The sequence below is a fragment of the Phyllostomus discolor genome, chromosome 9 (genome assembly GCF_004126475.2).
Source record: "Phyllostomus discolor isolate MPI-MPIP mPhyDis1 chromosome 9, mPhyDis1.pri.v3, whole genome shotgun sequence".
Taxonomy (NCBI): domain Eukaryota; kingdom Metazoa; phylum Chordata; class Mammalia; order Chiroptera; family Phyllostomidae; genus Phyllostomus; species Phyllostomus discolor.
The window spans coordinates 86,149,399-86,169,555 of NC_040911.2; the positions used below are offsets into that span (position 1 = coordinate 86,149,399).

Consider the following 20,157-nt stretch of genomic DNA (forward strand, 5'->3'; position numbering starts at 1 on the left):
TGTATATAGCACATCCGGGTAACGGTGCACTTCCATGTGTTATCTCCTTTGACCCTCACAACAACCTGTGCTGTGAGTGGGCAAGGCAGGGAGAGATTTTTATCCCCATTTTACAGATGGGGAGCCTAGAACCACAGAGAAGTGAAGTGCCTAAGTTCACACTGCTGGTAGATGTGGGAGTTGGGCCCCAGGGCTCCACAGGTAAGCAGGAATCCAAGCTAATAATACCCTAGTACTACTTTTACTTATGGTGAGGCCTGTCGTGGGAGGGCGTAGGCCTCCCTCTCTGTTCCCCAGAGAGTCCCTTGCTTTCTGTCATGTACGCTGGAAAATACATGCACTACCATGGCACAGCCTCTGCAGCCTTATTCAGAAAAGAGTAGCCACAGAATGAGGAGGTTCATCAGACACAGAACAGTGAGCAAATAGAGGTTTCTTATAATATCAAGTACTTAGGGACCTGCTGCCCAGAAGGGGAGCACAGCATGCCTTCTGTGTCTTCAAGGCACAAAGTCCTTTCTGGGGACCTTCACTTAGGGGCTTCTTCCTGCGCTCCTTTCAAGTTGTATTCTCTGGGGGCTGCTTTATTCTAGATACTCATTTATTTATCAACACTTAATGAGTGCTACTCCTGTGATTCATTTTTATTTTCAGGGCACATTTCCAAATACTAGAAGTTTGGTGACACACTTAAAGAGACTTTATTGAATCCACAGTGATAGTGTTCTTTCCTTGACCACAGTGCATCTCTAGGTTAGTGTTACACAGAACTTACTACCTTCCCTTTTATATTCACAAGGAAAAATTTTTGCAGATTCAAATAATAATAGTAGCTAATATTTGCATACATTATCATACACCAGATACTGTTCTAAATATTTACATGAATTAAATTATTTTGTTCTTCAGGAAACTTAGAGATATGTACTGCTACCCCCATTTTACAGGAGATAACAACTGTAGCATAAAGAACTTAAGATAAGTGGATTGAGCTCGGCTATGAACCAAAGCATCGCAGGTTCAATTCCCAGTCAGGACACATGCCTGGGTTGCAGGCCACGGCCCCAGCAACTGCACATTTATGTTTCTCTCTCTCTCTTTCTCCCTCCCTTCCCTCTCTAAAAAAATAAATAAATAATTAAAAATTTGTTTTAAATATTAAAAGAACTTAAGATATTTCCCGAAGGTCATGTCACACAGCTAGTTCAGTGGCAGAATGTAGGCATTTTGGCTTCAGAGGTTGCTCTCTTGACCATATTACATGGCCTATCACATGGGAGTAAACATTTGGTCTTTAGCTCCTGCTTGATGGCAGGTCCTGTTCACAGCAGTACGTTTCACCTTTTTCTCTGCACCATGTTATATGACACTCTCAGCTCTGGGTTGTGCTGAAAGATAGCACCCCATAAGGTCAGTTAGAACAAACAAGTTTTGTATATGGACATATTTGGCCATGCACCTGGATGATTCTAGGTGCGCTGTTGCATTTTGGCACATTGGTTAAGAGCTACTCATCTGCCCTAGCCAGCCACACTCTTGGGTGAACAGTGGCATTCAGGAGTGAATCTGATGCCCATCTTGTTCTTAAGAAACTCCCTGGAAGGAGCAAGAAGACTACTTTATAAACAGCCATGATACAAGACTGAAAATTAGAAATACCTAAAGGAAAGGTCTGACATGCTTCCCTTTCCTGGCTGGTTTCTTCACATCCTCTGATGTGAGGAGAGAAGATCCAGGAGTACTTCTGTAGGAATATACCTACCTCTCAGACCCCCAGGCCTCATGAATGTTGTTCAGCCTGTTGAACCTAGATCATTCTTGAAGGATATGGCATGACCTAGAGCAGATTACCTGAAGTGTTTGGTGGCAAAACCTTTTTTTTTTTTTTTTAAGGTTTTATTTATTTTTAGAGGGGAAGGGAGGGAAAGAGAAAAACATCAATGTGTGGTTGCCTCTCACACGCCCCCTACTGGGGACCTGGCCTGCAACCCAGGCATGTTCCCTGACCGGGAATTGAACCAGTGATCCTTTGCTTCACAGGCTTGCATTCAATCTGCTGAGCCACACCAGCCAGGGCTGGTGGCAAATTCTTGAACTCATCCTTGGCCTGTTTACCAACTCTTCTCTCTTTCTGGAGGGAAGTGCAAAGGAAAAAGATGACGTAAGTTTTTATAAGAACACCAGAGTTTAAAGGAAATTAGGCTAAAGGATTTGAAAGAAATTTAATTCTCTCTCTTCCCTCTCTCTCTCTTGTTTTTTTTTTTTTTTGCTTTGGTTTTTATAGAGTTCGACAGGGTAGGTGAGTGGCTTAGAGCTGTGTTACTCAAAGTATAGCTCATCAAATGATTCAAGTTCCCAAACTTGCTGGTTTGTGATAGGTATATAAATTGAAAGTAAGTGCTTAGAAACTTTTATAGTAATTTGACATGTTTATTGTATTTTATAATTGTGTTTGTCCATAATGGATTGAAGGTTTAAAAGGCATAACAAGCAAAAAACCAGTCCTATACCCTAAATGGTAAATAGTTTTGAGAAGTACTGGCTTGTTTAGTGTGACAAAGTGAAAAAGCTTCAGTCTTGTCTGTAAAATAAGATTAATAATACCTGGAATTACATGATGATGAATAATAGTTTGGGATACTTAATATGGGCCTGCCTCTTTGCATTCATTGTACATATATTACCTTAATCCTTACCGCAGTTCTGAAATAAGTTTTGTTATCCCCATTTTTCTGGACTTGGATAGGTTAAAGTGTGTATGTGGGATTTGAATGAGATCTGGCACTCTTTAACTATCATGCCATCTTCTGTGTAAAGAGCCTGACACACAAGAAGGCTGCCTGTCATTCCGCTTTCTCCACTAGAGGTCTGGAGACCTGCTTTCTCATTCCCTTACTGACCCTAACTTATTTTGAGACCTTGGGCAAGTCTTTATACCATAATTATCTCATCTACCCTCAGTGTCAGTGACTATGTTTTATTCATCTTAGGTTCCCCAGCTTTAGCTGGACAGGACTTGACATAATTGGTATTGGGTACTGATGTAATTGATTACGATCTCTAAGGGTTCTTTCAGTCTCTGCTTTCTCTGAACATGCAAGGTACTTTATCCTCTCTCCTCCCTCTTGAGCATATTTTCACCTACTTCACCTGGCAGCATGATCTTATTTCCTCATGTCCGTTTGTCTTAGGCAGTTTTGATCCCGGGTACTTTGAGACAGCCTACATGGTGCCCATGGTGTTACTCGTTTGTGAAATGTGTCTAGACTAAGCCCACCAGGGGTAATACAAGTAAGGGGTGGAAGGAGCTGGCTTACAAAGTCAGAAACATGCTCTTACTCCATTCTTACCCAATGGGGCCTGAGCCTAGGGCAGCTCTGCTGGCAGCCCTGCCAGGCCTGAGTAATGGCTGCAGCCTGGAGCAGGGTTTTCCGTGAGCTCCATCAGGGTCTCCAGTAATTGGAACATGGCACCTTCCGACTCGTAATGGATGGTAGAACGAGAGGGGCATTTGTCACTGCCTGACTTCCCTGCGGGAAAGAGGCTCATAAGTCACAGCTGACAAACCCTTTGATGACTTTTAAACTTCATTTACAGAAAAGAATAGCTATAATCAACCAACAGCAAGCAGTGACTAATCTTGCCACATTATCACAGTGAGGAGCCAGCCCTTAAGGCATGGGAAGGGGGGCCATCCCCCAGGCTCACAGCCAATACTTATTGGCCCTTGGAGTTGAGAGTATGCTCTTAGCAAGGCCCCATGAGTTTATAACTAAAGGATCAGAAAGTGTTAGAAGCTGACCTCCTAGAAAGTACAGGGCATGCTTAGCACGAAGCCACTCGGGGGCAAGGTTAAGGGCACTAGCTGTGGTCTCATCCAGATTGGCCACAGCTCCAGCATTTCCTGGCTTGTATAGGACTAAACTCCAACCCTTAGTTTCCTCATATGTGAAAGGGGCATAATACATACCATCACCTACCTCAAAGCACAAGACAGTGCAGTTCCTGGCACATAAGTAAATGTTGGTAATCATAATCATGATCATATATATTAAACCCTGGAAGGGCCCTTTGTGGTCACATGTTCCAGAACCCAAGGTCATGTTGTAAATCAGTAGCAAAGCTAGGACCAGTCTTCTGTTGGAGGGGGAAGGGTTAGTGGGAGCAATTTTGTGAAGTGAGACCACAGGCTTTGGAACTAGATAAGCTTGGGGTTCCTTTATCCTAATCATGCCACTTAATATGACTGGCAAATTATTAGGGCTCTCTCTGAGCCTCAGTTTCTTCATCTGTAGAATAAAGATGATATTACTTACTTATCACTAGGTTGTGATCAGGATCATGTACGAGTATGCCCATAAAGTTTCCAACACAGTGCCTGACATAAAGTTGCCATATGTTAAATTGTGTGTTCCTTTTTGTTCTCCCTCAAGACAAGAATTAGTATGCTGCTATCAAGGGAAGAAGAGACAGCACTAAAGAAATGCTCATATTTCAATAAACCAAGAGGAAGGGCAGAAAAAAAGTAGCAAAGAGGAGAAAGGGGCATGTTTCGTACATTGTTCCTGCATTTCCTCCTGCCAGCAATTGCCTTTACCTATGTCACTATCCAGTGGAAATTCATCTTAAACATGCTCTCTTTTTGAAAAGCCTTCTATAATGCTCCTATTGGTGCTCTGATATCTTAGGCTGGTTTGCATTGAGCTGCTTCTGGGCAGTGGACTCCTGCCCAGGTCACACGTCCTTTGTGGCTGGGGTGAGTGTCCCCTGCTGGACTGGGTGTTCCTTGAGATCCAGGTACCAGACCAACAGCTGGATGAATGAATGAACAGTTTACTTGTACATTAACACCTGGCGTTGGCCCAGTAAGTATTTGGAGGTCTATAATTGTGATTGAATGGATAGGTGGGTGTTTAGGTGACTTCTTTGGCCAAAAAAAGGAAAAAAAGAGGTTGACCATCATTGTGGGTCCCTAACTGTAACTCAGTATTGGGGATTGTAGGCCCAAAACTGCTCCTGTTTCTTGTTACCTTTTCCCTCATAGCTATAAGGGTCACTTGTCATAGATGCTAAGCCTCAGCTTAAGACCATAGTCAGGGGTAGAGTTAGGGTGCAAGGTACAGGGAAGGCAGGGTATGTATACGCAGACCACACTGTGGGGAGAGATGACTAAGGCCCCAGCTCTGCCTTCTGTTTCTGCTTTGAGGTCTTCCCTTGGGCATATCAGGTATTGATACCAATGTTATATAGTATAGGACAAGAGAACTCATGGTATAGCTGAGGGTTGAGTCTGTGGCTCAGCAAGGCCTGTCACTCCTCCCAGCTAGTGTTATTTCCTCTCCCATCCCATACATGCCTGTTTTGACAGGCATGGGGAGGGGGGCACCTTTATGAAGTTTCTAGATTTGGCTCCAAATACTAGGACAAGGGAGAAAGCATATATAGACTCCCTTATCCTGGCTCCCTTATTTTCAGGTGAAATATGGGGTATTGTGAGATGACATGGGTAAAGGAAATTAGGGCTGCACTGTGGAGGATCTTTGTTTCAAAGGGTATATATAGGGCATTTGAGTTTTTTAGGTAAATATGTACTGGTTCCAGCCATTATATTGGGCACTTTACACACTTTATCTCTAATCCTTGCCCTAATCCTGGGAGGTTAGTATAATTTCCATTTTGTAATTAAGGCATCTGAGACACCCAGTGAGGTTAAAGGACAAGTCCAAGGTTACATCTCATAAACAGTAGGGCTGGGACTGGAACTCAGTCCTGTCTTACTCCGGAGGCTGTGCTGTTTCTGACATTTCCGGTGCATTTTTTTCTTTGTTATTAAGAAAGAGTCTTGCCCTGGCTGGTATGGCTCAGTGGATTGAGTGCCAGCCTGCGAACCAAAGGGTTGCCAGTTCGATTCCGGGTCAGGCACATGCCTGGGTTGCAGGCCAGGTCCCCAGTAGGGGGTCTGCAAGAGGCAATCACACATTGATGTTTCTCTCCCTCTCTTTCTCCCTCCCTTTACCCTCTCTCAAAATAAAGAGAATAAAATATTAAAAAAAAAAAAACCAAAAAACCAGGCCCTGGCTGGTATAGCTCAATGGATTGAGTGTGGGCTGCGAACCAAAGTGTTGCAGGTTCAATTCCCAGTCAGGGCACATGCCTGGGTTGCAGGCCAGGGCCCCCAGCAACCGCACATTGTTTTTCTCTCTCCTTCTCTCTTTCTCCCTCCCTTCCCTCTCTAAAAAATAAATAAATAAAATCTTAAAAAAAAAAAAAAAACAGTGAAGAGGAGATGGCTTTCTCGAAAAGCAAGTGGAGGACAAGACCCATGAGCATTGTTTCCATAGTATCTTCACAGTGCCAGCACAGACAAGAATGTGTAAGAAATGTTTATTGAATGAATGAAGGGGTAAGGAGTTGGGTTATAAAAGAAATAGGTATAAAACTGCTGTTCTTTTATGTAGTATATTACAGACGAAACAACACTTTCACATGGATTAGCCTATTTGATTTTTATATCTGAGCTGAAAGATTATCAGGAAGATTATTTCTGTCTTCAGAATAAAGATAAAGCTCAGAGAAATTACATGACCTTGCAGGTCATGTGACTAATAACGGTAGACTGTCCAGATCCAGGCACCTAGGCCTGTAACCTGTATCCCTTACACTCTCACTCATCCCAGGATCCCTCAGTGTTCAGAATGCTCAGGCTGGGGTTTCTCATGGAAGGGGGAACAGTCAGGATCTAAAGAGCACTCCTTGGAAAATTAGTCCTGTCTGGCCAGTAATGATTATTTTGGCATTGCTAATGAGCTGGGGCCTGGAGAGTTTAATGAGATTAATAGATGTTCTGTCATCCCCGGCCTCCAGGTAAGCAGGAGCCTCTGGACCAAGGAGGCCCTGGGCACTGATCAGTTTAATTGCTTTGCTTTCTTCAAAAATAGCCTTCTTGTTTCTGATAACTATTTTCCTTTAAAACTGTCCAGATGTCCCCAGGGTTATTTAAGGGCAGAGGTCTGGCCACAGGCTGATGGTGATGCTCATCCTTATGCTGGAAAATAAGGCCAGTGGTGTCCAACAGGACTGGCCCAGACAGAGGCTCTAAATAGCATTGTATGTGCATGGCAGTGGTGGTGGCAGTGGTGGTGGCGGTGATAGTGGTGAAGATGAAACTTTAGGACCAAGAGTAGTGACTCCTCTTTTGAAATGACCATTTCAAGAAAATGAGATCCATTGTTGAGGAGGATTTATAGAGCTGATGGAGTAAACTTTCTGTGACAGTGGCTTGTAGAGTGTTGAACTAGAATCCTGGATTCAAGTCCCTTGGTTACTTTTTTCACTAGCTGGGTGGCCTTAAATAAGTCATTTAGCTTTGCTGATTCTCAGCTTTTTTATCTATAAAATGGGACCAACAATGTAAGGATCAAGGATATAAACTGTCTTTGTTCACTAAAATCCTGTACTAGTATGAGGAATTACAGTAGAAAAGGGGAAGGGGCGAGGACCAAGGAGAGGGTGTGACTGGCTCAGGGTGACACAATCTTACCATGGGAATAAGTACCAAAGGCATTTCTGTGCATAGGTCTTTAGAGTTAGAGTGGGTTCCAGTTCTGGCTTTGTTCTGTTAATCAGTTATTTTGCCTGTGTCCCTATCTAAATACCTCCTCAGGGCTGTTGCGAGGATTAACTAATGAGAGTTATGTAAATGCTCTGACTCATTGTTGGCGTTCAGTAATTAGAAGCTATTCTTACTGGGATGGCCCTCCTGGGGTGTCATTTACCTAAACTTAGGGGGTGGAGTTACCTTTTAAGGCTTTTCTACCTTTACAAAGTCCTGTCACTTAACCCCATGTTTAGGCTTAACTCTTGTCTTCCAAAACATAGCTTCAGTGTAAAATGTTTCAACTGGGAAAAATGTTTTTGCCAAATTTCCTCTTAGCCTGGAGAAGCTAGCCCATTCCTTTGAACTGTAAATTGCATTTCAAAGTCTGTGTCCTTAGTGGGTGTTAATTAGCTTAGGGATCCACCCTTTCTGCAGCAGTTGTTTTTCCAGCAGGTAAAGGTATAGATACTTACTTGGGAGCCAGTCCCCGGTTTTCTCAAAGATAGCATATATAGACGGCCCCCTCCCAGCTCTTCATTGTCCTGAGGGTTTGTCTAGTGCCTGGCCTAAAGGAAAAATGGAATATAAGGACCCTAGACTTATTTAAGTCAGAGGACCCATGGAGTTCTTGGCCTTACTACTCACTGGCCAATTCCATTCCTTTTTGTTCCTCAGAGCGGGGGCATATAAACTCCATGCTCACTAAGGTCCCTGCTAATCTGACGTTACAGGAGTCTCTGGGAACAAGTCTGGTTCTCTCTCCCCTTCCATCTTACCTCCTTTTTTTTACTACCATCACCAAGAACAGTCCCTGTACCCATCTCTCTTTAGCACATTGCTAAACATGGGACCTCTGGGGGCTGCAGACACCTTGCTCTCAATTACACAGCTAATCTGTGAGGCAGAGCTTAGCCCAGGGGGAAAATAGCTTATCAAGTCAAGCAGCTTCTGCTGAATAGGATGTCAATATTTTCTAGGGCTCCCACTCTAAGCAAGGAAAACTTGGAAGAGCCAAAAAAGAATTACTCGAGAAAGATTGAGTTGGGGTAGTTGGTCTGTGGAGGGAGATATTTGGGTTAGAGACCAGAAAAAGTCGTCTGCCCCCAACTTAAGGCAGGACCACAGCTAGCCCTTCTCACCTCACCTCCTAGTACATTATCCTTACTTCTTCATTCCTAACTGTTACTGAGCACTTACTGTGCCCCAGGCTTTGTCAGGCCTGTCTCTTAACATTGTAAGGCAGAGCAAGAGTACACATGGAGACCCACGTACTATATGTCTCAATATTTGAAAGTTAATAATGAAGCTAACAAATTGCTGTGTTAATAACAACCTGAACGACCATGTCTGAGTTTAGAATTCTTGACTCTTTGGGAATTCTGTACCTGAACCTGGAAGTTCTAGGAGAGTTAGTCTGGCCATGCTTCCTGTTCATTTTCCACCCCAACTCCATTTCCCCCTCTGAGGAACTTCATGGACATGTTTGTGGACACTTGAGCTTTTCTATTAGCCCACAGATACCTATCCTCTCGAACTTAGGGAATACATCCAACAGCAGCACAGGCTGCTTCCATGGAGTATTCAGGCCTTGAAAGCAGATCGGAGGCTATTTAGATGGGGGAATATAGTGGTTGGGTGCACAGAGCATGCTTCAGGTGGACATTTCTCCTTGGCTCTGCAGAGTCCTCACCCACAGTGGTCACATACATACACTTCCCAAGTCTTCTCTCTATAGATCAGAAAACTGACCTTCATGTGACATGTCTTCTGCCTGTCTCTCCTTGGTATCATTTACAATGTGCTTTAGTCTGACCTTGACTCTCATCTAGAATGGGCTCGTAATTGGCAGTGTTAGAGCTTTACAGTTTACAAAGTTCTTTTATGTGCATTGTCCAAACCACAGGTGAGGCGAAAAGACTGGTTACTGCCAGGGCCAAAGCCAAAGGACTTTGCTCACCAGCCAGGCAGTGAGTGCTGATCTCACTATCAGTTGCTCAGCAAACGCTTCCTGCTTAGTGGTGCTAGAGGCTTTTGGGAGAGGTCTGAGGGAACTCAGGAACCTTCATGTGCCTACCAGATCAGTGGCAGAGCCAGCAGTAATCAACAGATCTCCGAACCATAATCCTCCTCTGTTCTTTTTATCTTGGTCCACACCCCAGGCCTGGTTGGCTCCCTTCAGCCAAAGCTGTTAGCATCTCCCTGGGCCAAAATTTCATAGTTTTGCATTGAACCAACAAGAAGAGAGTTATCTGATTACCATAGGGGAGCCCCTCAAACTTCTGGTATACCCACGGATGGACAAGGAATTAACCTTTTAGTAGCTTGTCATCCAGGTAGGAGAGGGATGTCAGAGAGCTGGGAGGAATGGGGAGCCCAAGGGAACCCACAAATATCGAGCATTTCCTGCCTCAGATGGACAGTGTATTAGGTGTTTTCATGAATCACTATTATGTCCATCACTACTTAATAAATGTTGATGATTGGATGGATGCAAAGGGAAACTGAATAACCAGAAGTCTTGTCCCTCAGGCCAGTTCCAAAGATGGCACTAGCCCTTTCATCAGTAGTAATGCCCTCTCAGGCTTCCTTTACCTAGGATGGCACACTTGACCTCATTGTGTCTGTGGAGCTACTGTAAGTCCACCCTAGCAGCAGGTTCACCAGGATGCTCTGGTCAGCCTATGGTTCCCTTGTAAACAATGCCATCTGCTGGTCAGAACACTCCAGCTTCCAGGCTGGGAAAATGGGGAGAACGGTCTCTTACCCTAATAGGACAGAAGTTACAGATTTCCCAGCTTATATTTAACTCTTCTCTGTTTCACTAAAAAGAAGCTCCCTCTGTCCAAAAATATTAGGTAAATAGGCAGGAGTTTACAGTTAGCTTACGCTGGTGAGAAGTTTTTATACATACAGCTTGGGGTCTTTAGCACCGCCTTAAATAGCTCTAGGGTGGGGTATTGAGATAGGTGTGCTGTAAAAGGAAGTTGCACCAACCCGTGCCCAAGAGCAGGGTTCTGGGCCAGGAAGTATAAATGCCAAGGCTTACTAACATTAGACCTTTCCTACCAAAACGGAGCCTCCTTTTCCCTTTTTCTCTGGAGGCTGTGCCAGATATAACCTTATCCTTTGGTATAAAAGACTGCCAGAGTGTGAAGAAGAGCAAAGAGTAGATATAATATCACCTCTAGCAAAGAACAAAATTTTAATAAGTATATAATAGTTAGCTCCAAAAAAACGAATTTATTTGAAAACAGTTCTCAGATAAATATGCTGACTTACTGTAGTATTTAAATTGGCTTTAACGGCCCTGACTAGGTAGCTCAGTCAGTTAGAGCATCGTCCTGAAACACCAAGTTGCAGGTTTGATTGCTGGTCAGGGCACATACGAGAATCCACCAGTAAATGCACAAATAAGTGGAACAACAAAATGATGTTTTCCTCTCTCTCTAAAAAAAATGAAATAAAATATATAAATTGACTTCAGCTCTGGGAAGGATAGTGCTAAAGTTGAAAGAAATGGGCTTTAGGGACTAACCTGGGTTTGAATACCCATTCTGGGCAAGTTAATGAACTTATTGAAGCCTGTTTCTGGTAAAATGTGAATGATAATAAGGATAATACTCATGGGTTCTTGGGAGAAGCGTGCTCCAAAAAGGAGTTGCACCAAGTGAGCAGGAGACCAAGCCCACGCTGAGTGGAGTGACTTGCTCTCCAGATGGCGAATATACCAGTAAAGACAGTCCACGTCTGGACCCCACTGAGCAATTTTCACAATATGGTACTGGTCTGTAGCGGGTAGTACTTGCAATTACCATGTGACTTTTGGGCCATAAGAACAGAAGAAAACCTGTGGAAGGTCTTCAGATGTAGATCTTGTATGGGATGGTAACATTTGAGATGAGTATTAAAGATGGAGTACTTAAAAGAATTAGAATTAAGGAGACCAGGGTTCAAATCCCAGCCTTACCATTGACTAGCATTGTGACCTCTGAATGTGTGTTCTCTCCCTTGTAAAATATTCTGATTCTGCTTTGTTGGTACCAAGTCAGGGAACAAAAAGACTATACTTTCAGGGATCGTTTCTGTAGTTTGTTACCAAATAAGGGAACATATGCAAAGCCCCTAGCATGAGTTCAGCAGCCAAAAAGATGAGCAGAAATGGGGACCTGGATGCTGTGGGTTGGGGGAGAGTGTAGGAATGCACAAAAAATCCATGTAGCTAAGATGTGGGTCATGGGCAGCCCTTGAGCCCAACCTGTGGACCCAGACTCACAGTGGCTTTCTCTCTTCAGGTGGCCACCATGTCCTTGAAGATCCAGACAAGCAACGTGACCAACAAGAATGACCCCAAGTCCATCAATTCTCGAGTCTTCATTGGAAACCTCAACACAGCTGTGGTGAAGAAGTCAGATGTGGAGACCATCTTCTCCAAGTATGGCCGTGTGGCCGGCTGTTCTGTGCACAAGGGCTATGCCTTTGTTCAGTATGCCAATGAGCGCCATGCCCGGGCGGCTGTGCTGGGAGAGAATGGGCGGGTGCTGGCCGGGCAGACCCTGGGTAAGCTCCTGGTAGTCTCCTGAGCAGGTGCTGGCCTTCACTCTCCAGCTCCCCTCTTAGTCCCTTTTATGTTCCTCCGCCACTACCCACAACCCTCCCCCCTTAGAGATGTTATAACTTAAATAGTTATACATTATATGTTATAAATTAAGTAGTTACAGATGAATCCCTTTGGGGGAGAATTGTAGAAGCTTCTGAAAAACACTTTTGTCCTGTCCCTGCTTTCACAGTGACCCTTTTGTTCCACCATGTATCACCCCTCTACCCTCCTCCACCCACCATCCCCCAGTAAGTAACCATGCTGTTGTCTGTGTCCATGCATTCTTTCTCTTTTTTTCCTTTTTACTCAATCCCTCCACCCCTCCTTGCCTACAGCTGTCAGGTTGCTCTCTATCTATGAGCCTGTCTCTGTTTTACTTGGTAGTTCATTTTGTTCATTTGATTCCACTATGAGTGAAGTCATATGGTATTTGTCTTTTTCTGATGCTCAGTTACTTTTAATGACAGGCTTATGATTCCAGTTAAAATGCAGATTCCCCAGAGACAGGGAACTGAGTGGACTAGCACAACCTACTACATTAAGCTAGAGATGGCTTAGGTTAGAACCCTTTCTGAGAGCCAGGAGGAGGTGCCAGGAGCACAAGGTGAAACAAGCAGGTGCCCTTGGCCTTGGTGTTATACACAAGAAATGTGGCCATGCTGGTGGCCTTCCTAGGAGTGTGTACAACTTTGTATATGTGTATATACTTCTGTGTATATGTATATGCTTGAGAAGGGATATTTGTCTACGTATTCCTGAGTATGTGGTATGTGGAAATCACTGAATATGTGGAAAATATGAAGACATACACCTTAGTATGTATATAGGTAGTGTATGTCAATATATTTAAGTATGTAAGCAGATATGCATATATTCATTTACCAAATATGTGTCGAGACCCCATCACATGCCAAGAAAGCATGCTCTAGGTTAGGTATGGATATGTTTGGTAGAATGTTTGTATGAATGTGTGCTAGCTGATTTGCATATGGACAGTTAAGCATATGGTGTTGGAACCAAGTCTGAGTGTACTGGTTATCTGTGTGTGTGACCTTATTACCTGCATATGTGAGCATGTGTGTGAGGATGTGTTATCTGTTTGTGTTTACATGAATGTACTTGAGAATGCTTATGTGTGATGCACACGGTATGTGTGAGTGATATGTTTGTGAGCTTGCACACATGTATTTGAATGTATATGGTTATGTAAATAGGCATATCCACGTGATGTATGAGTAATGTGTGAGGGCCTCTGTTGGCTGTTTCAGTGAGTAAAATTCATGTGTATATCATATATGCACATACATTTCTGCACGCTTGCTTGAGGGTGGTATGTATTGGGCGCCCTCTTGTCTTGCCAGCATCTGACTCTGCCTGTTCTCTTCACACAGACATCAACATGGCTGGCGAGCCCAAGCCTAACAGACCCAAGGGGTTAAAGAGAGCAGCATCTGCCATTTACAGGTGGGGCACTCTGTCTCGTCTGTCTCTGTCTGGGAGGGACTGGTCCCTGTTTCCACAGGGGGAGTAGACACAGGTGGTGATGTTGTGCTGAGCCTAGAATTTGGGGAGGCGTTTGGATATGAGGGCCTGTGGAGAGTGGGCTGAGTGGCTGTCCCTAAGACCCGGCCCTCTCCCCTTTGTTTCCCCAGTGGCTACAGCTTTGACTATGATTACTACCGGGACGACTTCTATGACAGGTGAGCAGGGGAGGGGTGTGCCCAGGCATGAAACAGCCAAGCTGGAAGTGTGCTGAGAGATTGCTGGTGCAGCCCATTCAGTCATCAAAGTGGAACCTAAGCCCAGAGATGCAGACAGGCATTTGCCCAAGGCTGCTCTGCAAGTTGGTGGCAGAGCTGGGACTGGAGCCAAATTCTGCAGGTGCCCAGGCTAGAGTTCCCCACCCTATGCTGTCTCCCACTCTCTGACTATCCTTCTTCCTCCTAAATCTGGGGTGAGGCTCAATGGAACTGGACAGCAAGCTGGAATACAAAATGCTACAGGGCCCAGTGAAGGGAGTTTGAGCCCTTATGCCTCTGCTGTTCCATATCCTTACCATTCTGAGTTACCCAGCCAGCTGGAAGGAACCTCAGATCTCAGTCTGAGCCTCAGCAGCCCTTTAGAGGTCTTAATTAGTCCCTGGTAGGCTGCGGCCCCCCCCCTCTACACGCAGGCCTTCCCAGACCCCAGCCTTGAGGCTGAGGCCTCCACTTAATGGCCCTGCCCACATTCCTGAGTGGAAATCATGGTCGGGCTGGCCCAGACTTCTCCCCACTTCTCTCTCTCCCTCCCTCTTGGCCTGCCGCAGGCTGTCCAAGAATAGAACCTCTCTGAGCCTCGGTTTTCTCACCTGTGAATGATTTCAGGAGACAGTGCAGTATAGTTGAAAGTGCCCTAGCCTAGGAGTCAGAATACCAGGGTGCTAATCTCAGCTCTGCCACTGAATGGATTGTGTGACTTTGGGTAAATTCCCTCCCAGTCTGTGAAATGGGCTTGCACCAAATGATCCCTCAGGGCTCTTCCAGCTCTGGGATTCTGTGGTTCAGTGATTCTGACCAAGGCCAGAGCCGCCCCCTCCCCTTGGGGGAAGAAATGCAGTGTCTGGGACTGGATGCATTCCCAGATATTATCTATCCCCAGCCATCACCAACCCAAGGTAGAGGCCTCCTGAACAAAGGAGTGCCAAAGCATGGGGCATTGAATTGCCTGGTGATGACAGGTTTCCTGGTTGTCATCAGGAAAGCGATCCCACAGTACACCCCTGAGGCTGCTGTTCCCTGCAGAAAGGTAGTCGCAGCCAATGGGATGGGAAAGACCCTTACTCAGCCTACTGAGCTTCTGTGTGATCAGCAGGAAAAGAAGCCCTCCTGGAGAGGGCTGGGTAATGGCGTTGAGGGCAGGGGCAGCACATAGTCTGAGCAGAGGGGTCTGGGGCCTCCTGCCCTCCATCGCTGAAGTCGATTAGTAGGATGGAGTGACTGGGAGGGCCCAGAATGAGGAAAAAGGGTCTTGTGCTTCTGAGGTCATAGGTCCCTGATTTGAGGGTCATGGTACCCTGGCCATTCACCAATCATACCTTCTAACATGGGTTTTTAACCACATTCTCTCATGCTCTACCCTCATAGCAACCTGGGTGGAGGGGGGAAGAACTTGGGATAGCCATCCTCATTAAGCAGATGGGAAAACTGAGGCTCAGGCAGGCTTAGAGATTGGCCCTCCACTTCCCACCTGGGGGTTTGTGCTGCTGAGATTTGCAAACTCTGACCAGGGGTTGAGGTGGCAGTTGATTGAATGGAAGCAGAGTCAGAAATATAGCAGGTGTGGGTGTCAGGGTGATCTAGGGAAGGCTTTTGGGGGTTGGTCTCAGTTTACTCCTCTGTTGAATCAGCCCCTAACCATTACCACCTGCCACCTCACCTGCCCTTACCCAGCCTGGCTGGTAGGAATGGTGCTGTAATGAGGATCCCAGCAGTTCTTAGGGTTGCAAAAGCCCTTTCTCTTTACCGTGCCCCCTTCCCCCTACCTCCATCCTGGGGCTTGTTGGGAGCCAGCAGAGGTGTGTAATGCAGGCCAGCCCTTCAGCCTTATACTTGTTAACCTAAGGTCACAGTGACCCCTGGTGGCCACAGGCCATGCTGCAGCCTCTGGCCCATTTGTCCTCACAGGCTTTTTGACTATCGGGGCCGCCTGTCACCAGTGCCTGTGCCCAGAGCTGTCCCCGTGAAGCGACCCAGGGTCACAGTCCCTTTGGTCCGTCGTGTCAAAACCACCATTCCTGTCAAGCTCTTTCCCCGTTCCACAGCCATCAACACCAGCTCAGTCAAGATCAAGTGTGAGTAACTTACTTTCTTCCTAAATAATTTTTTGTCATTAGCAAAATAATAGAATTACATTTCTTTTTATGTTAGAAAATATGGAACAAATCTCCCACAGTATTACAGCTCTAACACAACCGAATTATTTTCATGTATTTCTAAGAGGAAAAGGCTACATTTGATGGGGAAGGGTTTGGGTTTGACACAAAGTCCAATGCTGTGACGTGGAGCACAGTGAGGAGATGCTGTCATCGTTCCTCTAGTAAGGACAGGACAAGTCCACACAGGCCCACCACTGTACATCCACTCTGGTGTGCACACGCTGTGGCCAAGCACCCGGGAAATCCGAGTGTAAAATACCCACATTTATACCCCTTAAAAGGCAGACATCGCTCTGAATCAAAAACAGAGACAAATGCTTGTTCAGGTACACACACAGGTGCACCCCCATGCCTGCATTCTTGTCCATCCCCAGTCCCTTTTTAGAATTGAGAGGTTGGGTGTGGGGGAGATCCCAGGTTCAGAAGGGTAGTCTGGTCACTGTAGGAATGTAGTCTTCAGAAAGTCTCAAGGGAAGCCACTGGCAGCCATGGCCCTTTCCCTGCCCAAAAAGATATCTGTGGACAAGGACAGTTCCTGCCAGTGGCCTGTCTTCCTAGTTGACAGAATGGGTCTAGGATCTTGTGTTAGTATCAACGTGTCAGCCCTGTGTTCTCTCTACTCCCAGTAAAGAGCAGTGAGCTGCAGACTATCAAGACAGAGCTGACGCAGATCAAGTCCAACATCGATGCCCTGCTGGGCCGCTTGGAACAGATTGCCGAGGAGCAGAAGGCCAACCCAGGTCAGCTTCCAAGGGTTCTTGCCCTGGTTCAAGTGACCAGGGAACCAGGGCAAAGTGTGGGGGGAGGATAGTGTGTGGGGCAGAGAGGAGCTGTGGCCTCTAATTCTACCTGGACCCACCATGTTGAGGCCTTGTTTCTGCTGAGGTGTTGTCCCAGGTAGCTGCTGCAGGCTGAGTTTCTTCCCTTCTTCACCATCCCTTCTCCCTCAAGATGGCAAGAAGAAGGGTGACAGTGGCAGTGGTGGCGGCAGTGGCAGTGGCAATGGGAGTGGCAGCGGTGGCGGCAGTGGCAGTGGTGGTGGTAGCGGCAGTGGCGGTGGCAGCGGCAGTGGTGGCGGCGGCAGCGGCAGCGGCAGTGGTGGCAATAGCCGGCCACCGCCCCCTCAAGAGGACACAGCTTCTGAGGCAGGAACACCGCAGGGAGAAGTACAAGCTCGAGATGACGGCGATGAGGAGGGGCTGCTGACACACAGCGAGGAAGAGCTGGTGAGGACATGGTTGGAGGGGCTGGGACCCGGGTTAGCACTCCAGGTCGCAGCGGGAGTGTGGGGGGTGGCCTCCGAGCTGGTTCCTTTTTCCTAGAGGTTCTGGGCCTGTGAGGAAGGTGAGGAATGAGTAGGGAGTAGTGCCTATTTCGGCGGCCAGTCAGATGTCCCACTGAGAGCTGGGGCAGACCTTCCTTGAGTCTAGGGCGCATTCTAGACTCAGTTTTCCACATGGTTGGGAGGGGAAGAATCAGGCTCAGGAAGTGTATATGGTCTACAGAGCAGGGAGCAGGACAGATTTACTGGGGAAGCCACAGGGAAGTAGGTAACTACTCTACCTGAGGATTTTCTAAAAGCCATGTTTGCCTTAGCATGAAACAGCCTGTCTCTTGAGGAAGCAAGGGAACCCCCGGGTCTGCTACTGGAATTCTTCACAGTGAGGGTGGAGGGCCATTTAGCAAGGAGCTTATGTTAAGTGGGAAGGTAGACCAGATTCTGAGTCTATGAAGTATCTGTTGTGTGCTTATTACTTATTTACTAAGAAGCATTCACACTCTCTAACTTCATTCAACCTAACAACAAGAGCAAAGTATTACTCTTCCCACATTTTACCCCATGAGGAAACTGAGGCTCAGAGGAGCTAAGAGTAGCTTGCTCAGGGCCGTATATAGCTAATAAGGGTTGAGCCTGGATTGGAGACCAGACTTAATCACTAGGTCTGGGACTTCCTTTTTTCCATCACTGCTGAGTTCTGGTGTGAGGACAGATGAGCTCATGGCCACAACACTTAAGAGGTCCAGCTCATTTTTCCTTCTTTGAACCTAGCCTGATACTTCAGGTTACTTTTTTTTTTTAGCGTAGCAGTCTTGATAAAGGCTGTAACAAAGGCTTAGATGTCCCAAAGTTGGGGAGCTCATCAGTCTACTAGGCTTTGCGCCTACCCCAATCTGAGGAGGCCTTTCTGTGCAGAAACGTGCCTCCTGCCATGCATAGAACTTACTTGACTGGTCCCTTCTCTTTCCTAAGGGGCTCTGAGTCCACCCTGTTGGGATCCCAAACCAGCCTTGTTAGACTGGCCCCCTAGTCATTTCCCTTGTCTGTCCCTTACCCTTTCTGAGGCGTCCAGATGTGTGTGCTCTGGGCCTCAGGGCAGGACTCAGAGCTTGCAGTGAGTGATGTGTGGTCTCTCGTTGCCTCCTCCCTATCAGGATCACAGCCAGGACACAGATGCGGAGGATGGGGCCTTGCAGTGAGCAGGTACGGCAGTCCTTGGTGGGCAAGGGTTGGGGTGAAGTGGAGGGTATGCCATGAAACAGAGTAGGGCAGGGTGGTGCTGTGTCCCGCAATGATGGCCTCTCTATCCCCAGGTGTTTTACCACACTTTTTTGTGGTGGAGGCACTACCTATGGGAGCAGGAGCCATAGATGGGCCAGCCAGGCCCACCCAGCAGGGGTTCCCTCAGTGCGCTGAGCCATGGTGCCTTGTCTGCACCCTTGAGGAGCTCTGAGATTCCTGTTTTCTGGAGGAAGATGCCAATGACTCCCATCCAGTGTGAGCAGGAGCACAGGCTGGAGAGCCAGGAAGACAAAGAGAAGTGTGGTGGAAGAGGTTATAGGTAGCTGAGCCTATGCAGGATTGAGGGAGAAACATCTGAGGGAACAGCCTTAGCAGAGCCACAGCTCTGGCCATCTTCAGTGTGTGGAAAGGTCCAGGGACCTCCTGTGGCTACATTCCCAGCTCTGCATAGCAAGGAGAGGGAGCTGCTTATCAACAAAGGGTGAGGTTGTGCCACACTTTGGGATTGGGACTTGATCTGTCAGGTGGAAATGCCCTGTGTGCCAGGAGCTGCCCCACATTTGTGATTGTGTTAACGTTACCGTATGTGGAAACTGAGGCACCGAAGGAAGGGTAAGAGAGATCACATATCTCACAAGATCCTAAGGTGATGGGTGGAGCCTAGATTTGAACCCCGTGGTATGTAGCCTCAAAGCCCACTCTCCGTCCAGTATTTAGCACCGAGCTCTGCCATCTCTGTGCTCCATCTCTTTGGGGCGGTGTTCAGAGTTAGGCTTGGGTCGAGCAAGGCCTTGGACAGAGGTGTCTTTCTACATGATACATTCATGCTGTGAGATCTCCGCCAGTAAGGGCTTCCTTGACAGCTAAGTTTAGGAAATTCCACATATGCAGCTTTTCCTCTTGGAGCTTTATAGTTTGTTTTACCAGGGAGCCTCCCTTTGTTAATTTGCAGGTGAAGTAAAGGGACTCAGGTGAGGACTTGGAGGCTGGAGGAGGGAGAGAGACTTGCCCAAAGTTGCATGGCCAGAAAATTATCAGGCCAGAGCGTGTAGGCATGTATCTCTGTCTGCAAGTAGCAAAAATCATTCTGCCCTCGCTTCTTCCCAATCCCTGTTATCAAGGGCACATGGGACTTTTCTTCTCAGCCTTAGTCTCTCCTTTATCTCTTTCTCAGCCTGACACGAGTGATGGCCACTGGCAGAAGAAGAGCGTGCACTGTACCAGGCCTCAAGCTGGGCACCCACCCCTGGATGCCACCCCAGCGGGTCCCAGAGGAGAGTTGACAGCAGGCACCTGACCCCATGCATCCCAGCCAGTGCTACATCCTCTGCAGGTGGAGTTACTGGCCTCCCCTCCCCACATACCTTCCCTGTTGTCACTGCCCAGACCAGAGGGCAGGGCACAGAGTTTTCCCACACTCTGCCTCCCGTCCCCAAGACACTCCTAGGCTTGGGGTTTTTCTATAGGTTTGGTGAGGGGTGGGGGGCACAGGAGGGGACCCTGACAATAAAGAGATTGGATCCCTA

General features: G+C 46.8%; 1 protein-coding gene and 1 non-coding gene across 5 annotated transcripts in view; both read left to right on the plus strand.

The window, feature by feature from the left end:
- RALY (RALY heterogeneous nuclear ribonucleoprotein) overlaps positions 1 to 20,157 on the plus strand; it is an 88,560-nt gene extending 68,403 nt beyond the window's left edge. For 2 of the 4 annotated variants that reach the window (XM_028523973.2, XM_036009730.1), the window contains 8 exons: positions 11,890 to 12,154; positions 13,586 to 13,658; positions 13,847 to 13,894; positions 15,860 to 16,026; positions 16,737 to 16,850; positions 17,062 to 17,336; positions 18,544 to 18,592; positions 19,806 to 20,157. In XM_028523973.2, coding sequence (XP_028379774.1) covers positions 11,899 to 12,154; positions 13,586 to 13,658; positions 13,847 to 13,894; positions 15,860 to 16,026; positions 16,737 to 16,850; positions 17,062 to 17,336; positions 18,544 to 18,588 — 978 coding nt within the window. In that variant the 5' untranslated portion in view covers positions 11,890 to 11,898 and the 3' untranslated portion in view covers positions 18,589 to 18,592; positions 19,806 to 20,157. The remainder of the gene's footprint in view (positions 1 to 11,889; positions 12,155 to 13,585; positions 13,659 to 13,846; positions 13,895 to 15,859; positions 16,027 to 16,736; positions 16,851 to 17,061; positions 17,337 to 18,543; positions 18,593 to 19,805) is intronic. The other 2 variants (XM_028523975.2, XM_028523976.2) reach the window with 1 other exon arrangement.
- LOC114507222 lies at positions 11,655 to 11,876 on the plus strand. Its single transcript, XR_003685471.1, has one exon. It is a non-coding gene; the product is annotated as a small nucleolar RNA U3 (small nucleolar RNA).